The 14,246-nt window shown below is 42.9% G+C and overlaps 1 protein-coding gene across 2 annotated transcripts in view; it reads left to right on the top strand.

The window, feature by feature from the left end:
- col28a2b (collagen, type XXVIII, alpha 2b) overlaps positions 1-13,597 on the top strand; it is a 124,033-nt gene extending 110,436 nt beyond the window's left edge. Inside the window, exons 33-36 of one of the 2 annotated variants that reach the window (XM_060920103.1) lie at positions 1,774-2,126; positions 12,697-12,886; positions 13,186-13,377; positions 13,493-13,597. In XM_060920103.1, the coding sequence (XP_060776086.1) occupies positions 1,774-2,126; positions 12,697-12,886; positions 13,186-13,377; positions 13,493-13,500 (743 nt within the window). In that variant the 3' untranslated portion in view covers positions 13,501-13,597. Of the gene's footprint in view, positions 1-1,773; positions 2,127-12,696; positions 12,887-13,185; positions 13,378-13,492 lie in introns of those variants that run through there. The other variant, XM_060920104.1, reaches the window with a different exon arrangement.
- Positions 13,598-14,246: the final 649 nt, after the last annotated feature.

Below are 14,246 nucleotides of genomic sequence, written 5' to 3'. Positions count from 1 at the left end.
ACAGCTTGAGCACGGAACTTGTGAACACGGATAACTTTGTTTATACTCCTGAATAGCTCTTCTTCATGATGACAACCGGAAGTGTACCAACACGATGGGGCGTGTAGCGCCACCTATGGCTTGGGTGCACAATGTACCTCACACAATAGCTCGATTTCCTTGTGTGCATGTAGGATTGGATTTCTCTGGCACCCCTGCTGGGATCCTTAGCTCGATTACCAACAGTAGCTCGATTTGGATGTGCATGTAAACGCACTGACTGTGTTCCAGCATAAGAACCTTATCCCATCTGTGACACATGGTGATGGTAGTATCATGGTTTGGGCCTGTTTTGCTGCATCTGGGCCAGGATGGCTTGCCATCATTGATGGAACAATGAATTCTGAATTATACCAGCAAATTCTAAAGGAAAATGTCAGGACATCTGTCCATGAACTGAATCTCAAGAGAAGGTGGGTCATGCAGCAAGACAACGACCCTAAGCACACAAGTCGTTCTACCATAGAATGGTTAAAGAAGAATAAAGTTCATGTTTTGGAATGGCCAAGTCAAAGTCCTGACCTTAAATGTTGTGGAAGGACCTGAAGTGGGCAGTTCATGTGAGGAAACCCACCAACATCCCAGAGTTGAAGCTGTTCCGCATGGAGGAATGGGCTAAAATTCCTCCAAGCCAGTGTGCAGGACTGATCAACAGTTACCAGAAACATTTCTCATCTCATCTCATTATCTCTAGCCGCTTTATCCTGTTCTACAGGGTCTACAGGCAAGCTGGAGCCTCTCCCAGCTGACTATGGGTGAGAGGTGGGGTACACCCTGGACAAGTCACCAGGTCATCACAGGGCTGACACATAGACACAACCATTCACACACACATTCACACCTATGGACAATTTAGAGTCACCAGTTAACCTAACCTGCATGTCTTTGGACTGTGGGGGAAACCGGAGCACCCGGAGGAAACCCACGCGGACACAGGGAGAACATGCAAACTCCGCACAGAAAGGCCCTCGTCGGCCACGGGGCTCGAACCCGGACCTTCTTGCTGTGAGGCAACAGCACTAACCACTACACCACTGTGCCACCCCAGAAACATTTAGTTGTAGTTATTGCTGTATAAGGGGTTCACACCAGATACTGAAAGCAAATGTTCACATACTTTTGCAACTCACAGGTATGTAATATTGGGTCATTTTCCTCAATAAGTAAATGACCAAGTATAATATTTTTGTCTCATTTGTTTAACTGGGTTCACTTTATCTACTTTTAGGACTTGTGTGAAAATCTGATGATGTTTTAGGTCATATTCATGCAGAAATATAGAAAATTCTAAAGGGTTCACAAACTTTCAAGCACCACTGTAGGCCTTAACATACCATGGGGTATGTTTGGGGAAGCCATGACCAAATGGTTAGAGAACCAGCTTTGGGACCAAAAGGTTCTTTGGGACCAAAGGTTCACTGGTTCTATTCCCTGAACCAGCAGGATTGCCTCAAGTGCCCTTGAACAAGGCACTTAACCCCCAATTGCTCTGGCAAGTGTGGTGGTGTATCTTGTGTCTGGTTAGCCAAAGAAAAACTGATGACACAATTATCAGTTTGGGTGTGAACCCAGCAATAATAATAATAATTAACATACCATCTACTGGTATATATTTCTTGCACATTTCAAGGGAAATGCTCATTTAACACTGCAAATATCATCGCATTGTTTTAACACATTTCCAAGAGAGAGGAAACATGTCTAATGTCAGACATTTCCATCTTCCTTTCTCAGCTCTGGAATCCAAATTGGTCAGTCAGTTTTGCGAGGATGAGAATGGCGACATCGTCAACCGCATTAATGGCAATGGATACAGTGACCATGTCAACCGCATCAGTGGTTCCCTGTATGAGTTTGATAACAATGGAAACCGCATCAACAATGGTGGATATTATCACAGAAACAATGTAAACCCAACACATACCAGGACACACTCTGGTACTTTTACGCACACCAGTACTCACAGTGGGACACATACCAGTACTCACAGTGGGACACACACTGGTACTCACACTGGAACACACACTGTCTCAGTCAGTCATGGAGGTGGAAGAGGTGACAGTCTTCCAGTACTTGTCACTCCAGCGGTAAGAGTACTTTACTGCCCTATATCTGTTCCGGTGATCATCAGATTGTTAATAGTAAAGGCACTTGTGTTTCTGTTATTCAACAAAATTTTTAAACTCAGCACTAAACTTTTAACATTTCATCAAGATTCTTTCATTTTTCCTTCATTCAATCATTCATTTTCCTTCCACTTTTTCTGGTGGAGGTTGTAGTAGTATTGGGTTGAGAAGGACAGCCCAGACCTCTCTAGCCCTAGCCACAAATTCCAGCTGTTCCTAGATGTCAGTAACAGCACAGAGGATCTCAGTTCAGAGCAGCCTCCAAACATGGCCACAATGAACTACAATTCCCAAGCGCCACAGCACCCCTTCTCCCCTGAGAACTGATGACACACTGGTTCCTAGTTTCCCATTAATCAGCATGCCTATAGAAACACGACTCTGACAGATAGACTTTGCGAAGTATCGCTCAGCGTTCTACACCTGATCATACCAGCCTGTTAATCCAGTGTCAGTCTTTCGTGTTCCTGACCTCATTTCTGTTTGTTTCTGATTGCAACTTTTGTGTACCCTCCGATATTCCATTCGCACATCGATCAACCCTTGCCTGACTTTGACTACAACTTCTGGATCATGATTTGGATTTGGCTGTCAGTTTGCGATACACCTGCTCTCCCCTGCACTTGCATCAGTAAGTACCTGTACTCTGACACTAGAGGATCCCCAGATGTTCCCCAGCCAACTGTGAGATAGAGCTAGTCCTGGGTCAGCCCTGAGATCTCTGTCCAGTATATCATGCCTGATACAGTTTTTCCAGGCACTGACATGAAGCTTCCTTATAAGGTGCCCAAACCACATTGACTGGCTCCTCTCAATTCAAAGGAACAGTGACTCTACTCTAAGGTTCTCCTGGATTGTCGAGCTCCTCACCCTATCATAGATAGTAAGCCAAGCAATCCTCTGGAGGAACCTCATTTCCACAGTCTGTACTTGTCACTTTATTCTTTCAGTCATGGCCCACAGCATGTGACCATAGGTTAGGTTAAGGATGTAGGTTCACCAGAAAACAGACAGCTTCATCAACACACTGAGCTCCTAGTTCACCATCATGGACTGGAATCGTGACTGCAACACTGCTGCTTCTTAATCTTATGCTCTCTTTTTCCATCACTCATGAATAAGATTCCAAGATACTTGAACTCATCTGCCAGGGGCAAGGTTTCTCTCTTCACTTCAAAAGAGCATACCACTCTGTTCGAGGATGGAGCCGTGGCCTTGGACCCAGAGGTGCTGATTTTCATCTCAGCAGCTTCTACACTCAGCAGAACAACATTCAAGTCAAGTCAAGTTTGTTTGTATAGCGCTTTTAACAATAGACATGATCCCAAAGCAGCTTTACAGAATTTGAATGACATGAGCTAATTTTATCCGTAATCTATCCCCAATGAGCAAGCCTGTGGCGACGGTAGCAAGGAAAAACTCCCTCAGACGACATGAGGAAGAAACCTCAAGAGGAACCAGACTCAAAAAGGAGCCCATCCTCATTTGGGCAACAACAGACAACATGACTATAACATTAACAGTTTTAACATGAAGTCAGTTTCGTTGATGTTATAACTCTTCATTAATGGAAACTTGAGTGCAAAACTGTTCATGACAACTGCAGTCCTAAAGTTAGCAGTTAAAAAGTTAACTGTAGTCCTCAGCCATAAAAGCATTACTGTAAGTGTCCACAGGAGCGATGTGATGAGACTCCAACCAGACATAGGGCATCAGGAAGGATCAGGCAGGTCCAAGAAGCAGAAGAGGTCAGCATATCGATCTCAGGATTGACATGTAACTCAGAGGGACAGTTTGTTTTTTTCTGGGGAGGGGAGGGACGACACAGGTTGCTAGGTATGCCCAATGTCACCTGAATAAGTAGGAACAGTATACATTTTGTGCTAAGTACAAGCAGGGACTCCAGCAAAACTAACTATGACAGCATAACTAAAAGGGGAGAGCCAGAAGGTAACACAGGCATGAGGGAGCCCCAGAACATAAAGCAGCAGCCACTACACCGTCAACAAACTCAAGTGAGCAAGCGAGTGGGGACTGACAGCATCCATACATCCCAGTTTACCAAAACACTCTATGTCTGAGGACCCTCCAGATCTACACCTTTACCTTATAAACACCATTAACAAAAGGCTTGACTAAACAGATATGTGTTCAAGTTCAAGTCAGCTTTATTGTCAGTTTCTTCATATGCACAGGTCATACAAGGAAATTGAAATTACGTTTCTCTCAATCCCATGTAAAGACATAGACAAACATAGGACTGACATTAACAAGACAAACATTAAAGCGCAAGACAGGACCAATAACAGTGTAACAAGCAATAAGTAATAATAAAGTAATGATTAAAAAAAATTGAAACATTTAACATTTAGAAAAATAATCTAGGCTAAAGACAGGAAGATAAGAACAAGACTAGTATACAAGACACACAGTACAGTACAGCACAGTCCAGGGCAATCCAGTTGAGGTTATCACAGTAGCAGCATTATGTAGAATAATGTGTTAAATAATAATGTGTTAATAATGTGTAGCAGCATTCAGTAGCAGCATATGGTAAGTTGTAAGTTGTTATATTACAGGGCCCAAGGCAGTACTTATGAGATAGATCAGGTAAGGTGCAAAGTCACATGTGTAGTTCCATAGAGAAGTCTTTTCCGTGGAGGGCAGCAGCAACAAGAAACAGTGTATGGTGTGTAAAAAAAGTGAGGTAGTGCAGGTAAAGGTGCAAATGAGAAGTCTTTTCCGTGGAGGGCAGCAGCAACAAGAAACAGTGTATGGTGTGTAAAAAAAAAGTGAGGTAGTGTAGGTAAAGGTGCAAAAGTCACAAAGTGCAGTTCCATAGTCAGAGTCTTTCCTGAGTTCGAGTCTTTCCGTGTGTGTGTGGGGGGGGGTGTTCCTGAGTCAGTCTTTCCCAGGCGGGGGGGGCAAGATCCTAACTTCTTGGCTGTCTGGTGGGTGGAGCTGTCAGTGATGGGAGAGAGGGGAGGGAATTCAACATCCTGATGGCCTGGTGGATGAGTCTGATGGTTCTGGACCGGAGGCTCCTGTACCTCTTTCCAGAGGGCAGGAGGCTAAACAGGTTGCGTGCTGCCTAGACTTAAACGCTGAGACTGTGTCTGATTCCCGAACACTACTTGGAAGGCTGTTCCATAACTGTGGGGCTTTGTGAGAAAAGGCTCTGCCCCCTGATGTAGCCTTCACTATACGAGGTACCAGCAGACAGCCTGCACCTTTTGATCTAAGTAGGCGTGGCAGGTCATAAAGGACCAGAAGTTTGCTCAGGTACTGTGGTGCGAGACCATTCAGTGCTTTAAAGGTCAATAGTAGTATTTTATAATCGATACAAAATTTGATTGGGAGCCAGTGCAGTGTGGATAAGACAGGGGTGATGTGGTCATATTTTCTAGTTCTAGTAAGGACTTTTGCTGCTACATTTTGAACTAACTGGAGCTTGTTTATGCACTTATTGGAACATCCAGACAGTAAGGCATTACAATAATCCAACCTGGAGGTAACGAAAGCATGGACTAGTTTTTCCACGTCATGTAGTGACATTAAATTTCTTATCTTAGCAATATTTCTGAGATGAAAGAAAGCTATCTGAGTGATGTAATGTGAGTTTCAAATGAAAGACTGGGGTCAATAATCACTCCAAGGTCTTTTACTGCTGCACGTGAAGAAACAGAAAGGCCATCCAGAGATACTGTGTAATCAGAAAACCTACTTCTAGCTGCATGTGGTCTGACTACAAGTACTTCAGTCTTGTCAGAGTTAAGCAGAAGGAAGTTAATAAGCATCCAGTGTCTAATGTCCTTTACACATTCCTCAATTCTATTAAGCTGGTGTCTCTCATCAGGTTTTGCAGAAACATACAGTGGTGCTTGAAAGTTTGTGAACCCTTTAGAATTTTCTATATTTCTGCATAAATATGACCTAAAACATCATCAGATTTTCACACAAGTCCTAAAAGTAGATAAAGAGAACCCAGTTAAACAAATGAGACAAAAATATTATACTTGCTCATTTATTTATTGAGGAAAATTATCCAATATTACATATCTGTGAGTGGCAAAAGTATGTGAACCTCTCGGATTAGCAGTTAATTTGAAGGTGAAATTAGAGTCAGGTGTTTTCAATCAATGGGATGACAATCAGGTGTGAGTGGGCACCCTGTTTTATTTAAAGAACAGGGATCTATCAAAGTCTGATCTTCACAACACATGTTTGTGGAAGTGTATCATGGCACGAACAAAGGAGATTTCTGAGGACCTCAGAAAAAGCATTGTTGATGCTCATCAGGCTGGAAAAGGTTACAAAACCATCTCTAAAGAGTTTGGACTCTACCAATCCACAGTCAGACAGATTGTGTACAAATGGAGGAAATTCAAGTCCATTGTTACCCTCCCCAGGAGTGGTCGACCAACAAAGATCACTCCAAGAGTAAGGCGTGTAATAGTCGGCGAAGTCACAAAGGACCTTGGGGTAACTTCTAAGCAACTGAAGGCCTCTCTCACATTGACTAATGTTCATGTTCATGAGTCCACCACCAGGAGAACACTGAACAACAATGGTGTGCATGACAGAGTTGCAAGGAGAAAGCCACTGCTCTCCAAAAAGAACATTGCTGCTCATCTGCAGTTTGCTAAAGAGCACGTGGACAAGCCAAAAGGCTATTGGAAAAATGTTTTGTGGACGGAGGAGACCAAAATAGAACTTTTGGTTTAAATGAGAAGCGTTATGTTTGGAGAAAGGAAAACACTGCATTCCAGCATAAGAACCTTATCCCTTCTGTGAAACATGGTGGTGGTAGTATCATGGTTTGGGCCTGTTTTGCTGCATCTGGGCCAGGACGGCTTGCCATCATTGATGGAACAATGAATTCTGAATTATACCAGCGAATTCTAAAGGAAAATGTCAGGACATCTGTCCATGAACTGAATCTCAAGAGAAGGTGGGTCATGCAGCAAGACAACGACCCTAAGCACACAAGTTGTTCTACCAAAGAATGGTTAAAGAAGAATAAAGTTAATGTTTTGGAATGGCCAAGTCAAAGTCCTGACCTTAATCCAAAGGAAATGTTGTGGAAGGACCTGAAGCGATCAGTTCATATGAAGAAACCCACCAACATCCCAGAGTTGAAGCTGTTCTGTACAGAGGAACGGGCTAAAATTCCTCCAAGCTGGTGTGCAGGACTGATCAACAGTTACCGCAAACGTTTAGTTGCAGTTATTGCTGCACAAGGGGGTCACACCAGATACTGAAAGCAAAGGTTCACATACTTTTGCCACTCACAGATATGTAATATTGGATAATTTTCCTCAATAAATAAATGACCAAGTATAATATTTTTGTCTCATTTGTTTAACTGGGTTCTCTTTATCTACTTTTAGGACTTGTGTGAAAATCTGATGATGTTTTAGGTAATATTTATGCAGAAATATAGAAAATTCTAAAGGGTTCACAAACTTTCAAGCACCACTGTATGTTGATCTAGCAGCACTAAGAGCTTTTCTATATTTCAGGAAGCTCTCCTTCCACGCTAATTTGAACACTACCAATTTAGTTTGATGCCATTTATGTTCCAATTTTCGAGTGGTCTGTTGTAAAGTGTGAGTGTCGTCATTATACCAGGGTGCTAATTTTTTCTCTCTGATCATTTTCCTTTTAAGAGGAGCTACATTATCTAAAGTATGGCGGAACGTTGACTCTAAGCATTCAGTTGCCTGATCAAGTTCTGCAGGGGCTGACAGTGACCCAATCAAAGTTGACAGCTCTGGGAGATCATTTATAAAGCTCTGTGCAGTAGTTGACGTGAATGTATGTTTAATACAGTAGCGTGGTGAGGTGCATATATTATTATTCAGGCATATTTTGAAGGAGATGAGATAATGATCTGAGATAACTTCAGACTGTGGAAGTGTGACTATATTTTCTACATTTAACCTGAATGTTAGTATTGGATCGAGGGTGTGACCACCATTATGAATCGGTCCTATGACATTCTGATTAACCCCTACTGAACCTAAAATGGACACAAACGGTGTTTTCAAAGGGTCTTCTGGGTTATCGAAGTGAATATTAAAATCTCCGACAACTAAAGCTTTGTCTAAGGAAATGACCAGGTCTGAGATAAAATCTGCAAATTCAGAAAGAAACTCAGAATATGGCCTGAGGGGCCTGTAAATAATAAGTAACGGAATTAACTGGGTAGACTTATTTTTCGAGGTTACATACATTATATTAGTATGAAGAACTTCAAATGTATTAAATTTATAACCAGGTTTGTGTGTTACACCTAGATAATCATTATAAATAGGAACTAAATCTAAGCTAAAGGCTAGGCTAGCGGACAACCGGCGGTGCTACAAACCATCCATTCCCTCCGCTATCATGGGGAATGTGAACTCGCTGCCGAATAAGGTCGATGAGCTATCCGCACTGAACAACCAGCGGATTTATCAGGAGAGCAGCTTATTTATCTTTACGGAAACATGGCTAACACACCTTGTACCGGATGCTAACATGGACCTGCGGGGATTCACTGCTGTGAGAGCCGACAGAGACACTAAAGCATGCGGGAAAGGCAAAGGTGGGGGACTCATCATTTATATGAACAACCGCTAGTGTAACCCGGGACATATCTCCATAAAGACAGTTTTATGTTGCCCGGACTTGCTGCTGCTCACTGTTAGCCTGCGGCCATATTATCTGCCGAGGGAGTTCAGTCACGTGATCTCCATCTGTGTTTATATCCCTCCGAGGGCTGACGCAGCCGCTGCATGTGAGAGGATTCACCCTGTCATAGCAAGACTGCAGACACAGCACCCTGAGGCATTTATGATCATTTCTGGGGATTTTAATCATGCTACTTTGGACTCTACTTTGGCTGCTTTTTACCAGGCTGATGCCTTTAATATCTGCAGGAAACTCCTGTGGATGTTCTATCAGTCTGTGGTCGCCAGTGTCCTGTTTTTCACCGTGGTGTGCTGGGGGGGCATCACATCCAAGAAGGACACATCCAGGCTGGACAAACTGATCAGGCAGGCCAGCTCTGTGGTCGGCATGAAGCTGGACTCTCTGGTGATGGTGGCAGAGAAGAGGATTATGGACAAACTATTGAACATCATGGACAATGCCAGTCACCCTCTGCACACCATCATCAGCAACCAGAGGAGCCTGTTCATTGACAGAATGTTCCTTCCCAAGTGCAGGACGAACAGACTTAAAAACTCCTTTGTCCCTCATGCCATCAGACTGTACAACTCCTCTCTGGGGGGGAGGAGGGGTAACAGGAGGACAGAGGACGGGAAGGAGCAGTAGTCTAGCCTAACAATAAGCGATACTGGACAATGTGCAATATAATGTGCAATATAAAGTGCAATATCTCTTCTGCTGCCCCCCTTTTTCCCCCTTCCTCTCTTCCCCATATCTTACTCTTTTTATATTTGTATATGTAAATAATTTACTTTAATTTATCTAGAAGATTTTTCTCTATTTTCTATTCTCTGTTTATCCTGTAATGATGCTGCTGGAATCTTAATTTCCCTGAAGAACCCTCCCAAAGGGATCAATAAAGTTCTAATCTAATCTAATCTAATCTAATCTAATCTAATCTAATCTAATCTAATCTAATCTAATCTAATCTAATCTAAATAACCGCAATGCCTCCTCCTCTGCCAGTTAGATGAGGCTGGTGTATACAGTATAACTGTATCCAGGAGAACTAGCTTCATTTAAAGCTCTATATACATTTGGCTTAATCCATGTTTCAGTTAAACAAAGTACATTAAACTCCTGATCAGTAATAAGTTCATTAACCATTAGTGCTTTAGATGTAAGAGATCTAATATTTAATAGCCCCACCTTTAGATCAAAGGTGCTGGCAGCGGCTGTACAGTTAGTATGACCTAATTTTATATTGATTAGGTTACTGGAACAAACTCTGAGTATTTCTACTTTTTTGTTTATCTCAGGGAAAAGACACAGTCTTGATGTAGTGGACCCTGAGTGATGACTCTGTGCAGCTAGCAGACAGTCAGTTTAGCCTGTTTGTCTGCTCCCTGGCCTTGGCTCTGGATTGTCAGAAATTAACTAGGCCTGTTCTGAGACTATGACCTATGCTGCAAGAAATGAGAGCAGCACCTTCCTGAGTGGGATGGATACTGTCCTGGCCTAACAGGCCAGCAGTGCCCTCAAAATTAGCCCAATTATCGATAAAACCCACACTGCTTTCAGGGCACCACCTGGACAACCAGCAGTTCAGCGACCATAACCTGCTGTAAGCTACATCGCCACGCCGCGTTGGGATGGGGCCAGAGCATACTACAGCATCGGACATCGCCTTCGCTAATTTAAACACCTCTACAAAGTTACTCTTAATAACCTCAGACTGATGAAGGCGTATATCATTAGCTCCTGCATGGATAACTATCTTTGAGAAACTGTGCTTGCCTAGGACCCTAAGATTACCTGCTATGTCCAGCGCCCTGGCTCCCAGGCTGAGCTAATTTCAAGTGCATGTTAAAGATCTGATAGTGCTGAGAGAACATCTGCAAATAACAAGGATATTACTTCTACATTACAGGCATTTAGCAGATGCTCTTATCCAGAGTGATGTACAACATACCCAGCGAAACCCAGGGAGCATTTGGGGGTTAGATACCTTGCTCAAGGGCACTTCAGCCATTTCTGCTAGTCCAGGAAATCGAACTGGCAACTTTTTGGTCCCAAAGCTGCTTCTCTAACCACTTGGCCTTCATATTGGACATCTCTCCAGTGCTGACTGCATTTTGATATCCTGTCCATGTGTCCACCCACCTTAAATGGGTTCAACTCTGTGCTAATAATTCTAACACCACACTAATGTAGTGACTCCTCACAAAAAGACCTTAAGGCACACCATCAAAGGCCTTTTCCAAACCCACAAAACACATGTAGACTCTGCCTACAATTAAGGTACTCCTACGACTCCTCACAAAAGTGTGTAAAAGTAAAGAGCTGGTTCTGTGGCTTGGGTGGAACCTGCACTGTTCCTACTTAATCTTAGGTTCAACTATCGGATAGAGTCTCTTCTACAGCAACAGAGACCACCATTCCAGTTTGATAAGGGCACTGTGCCAGCTTCGGTGGTGTAGTAGTTAGCACTGTCACCTCACAGCAAGAAGGTTCTGGGTTCGAGCCCAGTAGCCAACGGGGGCCTTTCTGTGTGGAGTTTGCATTTTCTCCCAGTGTCTGTGTGGGTTTCCTTCGGGTGCTCCGGTTTCCCCCACAGTTCAAAGACATGCAGGTTAGACTGACTGCATGAATGGTTGTTTCCCAAGCTCGGAAATAGGAGGGTTGCAGCAGGTGTAAAACTATGCTCCAATTAATATGACATGTGGATCAGTAGGGTCCACATGGCAGTATCCCCACACACATAAGTGGGACAAGCTGGAAAAAGCAGACACTCCTATCCAGAGAATCCCAGTGAGCAGTTGAGGGTTAGGTGCCTTGTTCAGCTATTCCTGCTGGCCCAGGGAATCAAACTAGTAACCTTTTGGTCCCAAAGCTGCTTCTCAACTCTCTTAACAGCACAAACCCAACCTTGTCCCCTGCTTTATCTCGTCTATCCCTGCAGCCTTGCTGCTATGAAGTTTTCTAACCTTAGCCACTGAGATACAATAGATCACAACCTTGTCAGGTTTCTGGCACTGCATCCTGAAGTGAAGTCAAGTCTTTAGGAACTTGATTTAAGAAGTTCAAGATTTAAGTAGTTCCTCAAAGTACTTCTTCCAATTCTCAAAAATATCCCCACTAGAGGTCAACATTGCTCCATACCTGTTTGGCAAAGCTTGCATGATCTCATTTTCCTGAGGTACTGAATGTTTTTGGGGCCATCTCAAAACCTTTTCCATGATCTCTCCAAATTCCTCAAATGCTCAAGTTTTTGCAACTGCAAGCACTTTTTCCATAGCCCTTCTGACCTTCCTGTACCACTCAATTGAATCAGAAGGGCTGTCCTGGGGGCCTTAACCTGTTTAACTTCTTCTTCTTTTGGCTGCTCCTGATTAGGGGTCGCCACAGTGGATCTTTCATCTCCATTGCTCCCTGTCTTCCACGTCCTTCTCTACCACACCTGCCATTTTCATGTCCTCTCTCACCACATCCATGTATCTCCTCTTTGGCCTTCCTCGTTTTCGTGTGCCTGGCAGCTCCATCCTCAACATTCTCCTTCCAACATGCTCTGCATCTCTGTAATGCTAGTCGGTGTGTTAGCTATTTCACTGTAATAGCTTGTTTTAATGGAATGCTAGTTCATGAGTTAATCTGTTCATTATAGCAATAGTTGATATGTTAGGGTTTTTTTTATTAGGATTACAAGTGAGCTGTATTTTCTGCATTTTAGTGAACATAAATGACCAGTCTGTAATGTTGGTGGAACTAAATCAGATACAAAGGGATCTAAAGTAAATAGAAGAACATATTTTTATCAAAAATATGACCAGACACATGGCCTCAGTTTGAATGGTCATGAATTTATCTTTGTGATCAGGTACCACACACAACAGGCATTCATACACACAACAGCTCAGAGCACAGCAACAGGGGAGATGTTCCATCATATAACAGACCATCTACACATGGCAGACCTTCATCATCATCATCATCATCATCATCAACTGTAATCACGTCATCCACTTCGGTGCATTATGTCCCCGCTCCACGACCTCCTTTACCTAAAGGTAAACACACACACACACATCATACTTTTAATCCATTTCCAGTTACCTTGAATTCTGTTGATACTTACTTAATAGCAGCTATAAACAGTCTTTCCCTCACCAGCTTCTTTTCTTCCTTTCTTGTGAATTTAAAAAGATATTAAAAGCCACTTGACATGTTACCAAGAAATTGGAACTCCTTTGCATGGAAAACTTTCCTGGAAACTCCACACACTGAACATGTTTGGGTTGATTTGCTTTGACAGAGATTTTGTGTTGCTTTATGTAATAACAAGGTGTGTGTTTGTGTTCATTGTCAGAAATTGTGCCCCTGGACCCTCGCTGCGAGCTGGTCCTGGATCAGGGTTCATGTCGTGATTACAGCATCCGCTGGTACTATGATCACAACGCTAATGCATGCGCACAGTTCTGGTATGGAGGTTGTCATGGCAACCGCAATCGCTTTGATACTGAGGACGAATGCAAGAAGACTTGTGTAGTCCCACAAACAGGTATACACACACACACACACACACACACACAGTATTGTGAAATTTTCACAAAGACAGCTCAATACAAATAAGTAAGGTTTGTTGTATGATCATCCTGTTTTGTTTTTTTCCCCAGGAGGATGAGGACTTTTGAGGATGCTGATGATATGACATTGACTGTTATTGACTGCTATGATACAGTGGTGCTTGAAAGTTTGTGAACCCTTTAGAATTTTCTATATTTCTGCATAAATATGACCTAAAACATCATCAGATTTTCACACAAGTCCTAAAAGTAGATAAAGAGAACCCAGTTAAACAAATGAGACAAAAATATTATACTTGGTCATTTATTTATTGAGGAAAATGATCCAATATTACATATCTGTGAGTGGCAAAAGTATGTGAACCTTTGCTTTCAGTATCTGGTGTGACCCCCTTGTGCAGCAATAACTAACTGCAACTAAACGTGTCCAGTAACTGTTGATCAGTCCTGCACACTGGCTTGGAGGAATTTTAGCCCGTTCCTCCATACAGAACAGCTTCAACTCTGGGATGTTGGTGGGTTTCCGCACATGAACTGCTCGCTTCAGGTCCTTCCACAACATTTCCATTGGATTAAGGTCAGGACTTTGACTTGGCCATTCCAAAACAGTAACTTTATTCTTCTTTAACCATTCTTTGGTAGAACGACTTGTGTGCTTAGGGTCGTTGTCTTGCTGCATGACCCACCTTCTCTTGAGATTCAGTTCATGGACAGATGTCCTGACATTTTCCTTTAGAATTCACTGGTATAATTCAGAATTCATTGTTCCATCAATGATGGCAAGCTGTCCTGGCCCAGATGCAGCAAAACAGGCCCAAACCATGATACTACCACCACCATGTTT

This window comes from Neoarius graeffei, chromosome 4 (genome assembly GCF_027579695.1).
Source record: "Neoarius graeffei isolate fNeoGra1 chromosome 4, fNeoGra1.pri, whole genome shotgun sequence".
In the NCBI taxonomy this organism is placed as follows: domain Eukaryota; kingdom Metazoa; phylum Chordata; class Actinopteri; order Siluriformes; family Ariidae; genus Neoarius; species Neoarius graeffei.
This window is presented reverse-complemented; position numbering and strand designations above follow the sequence as displayed.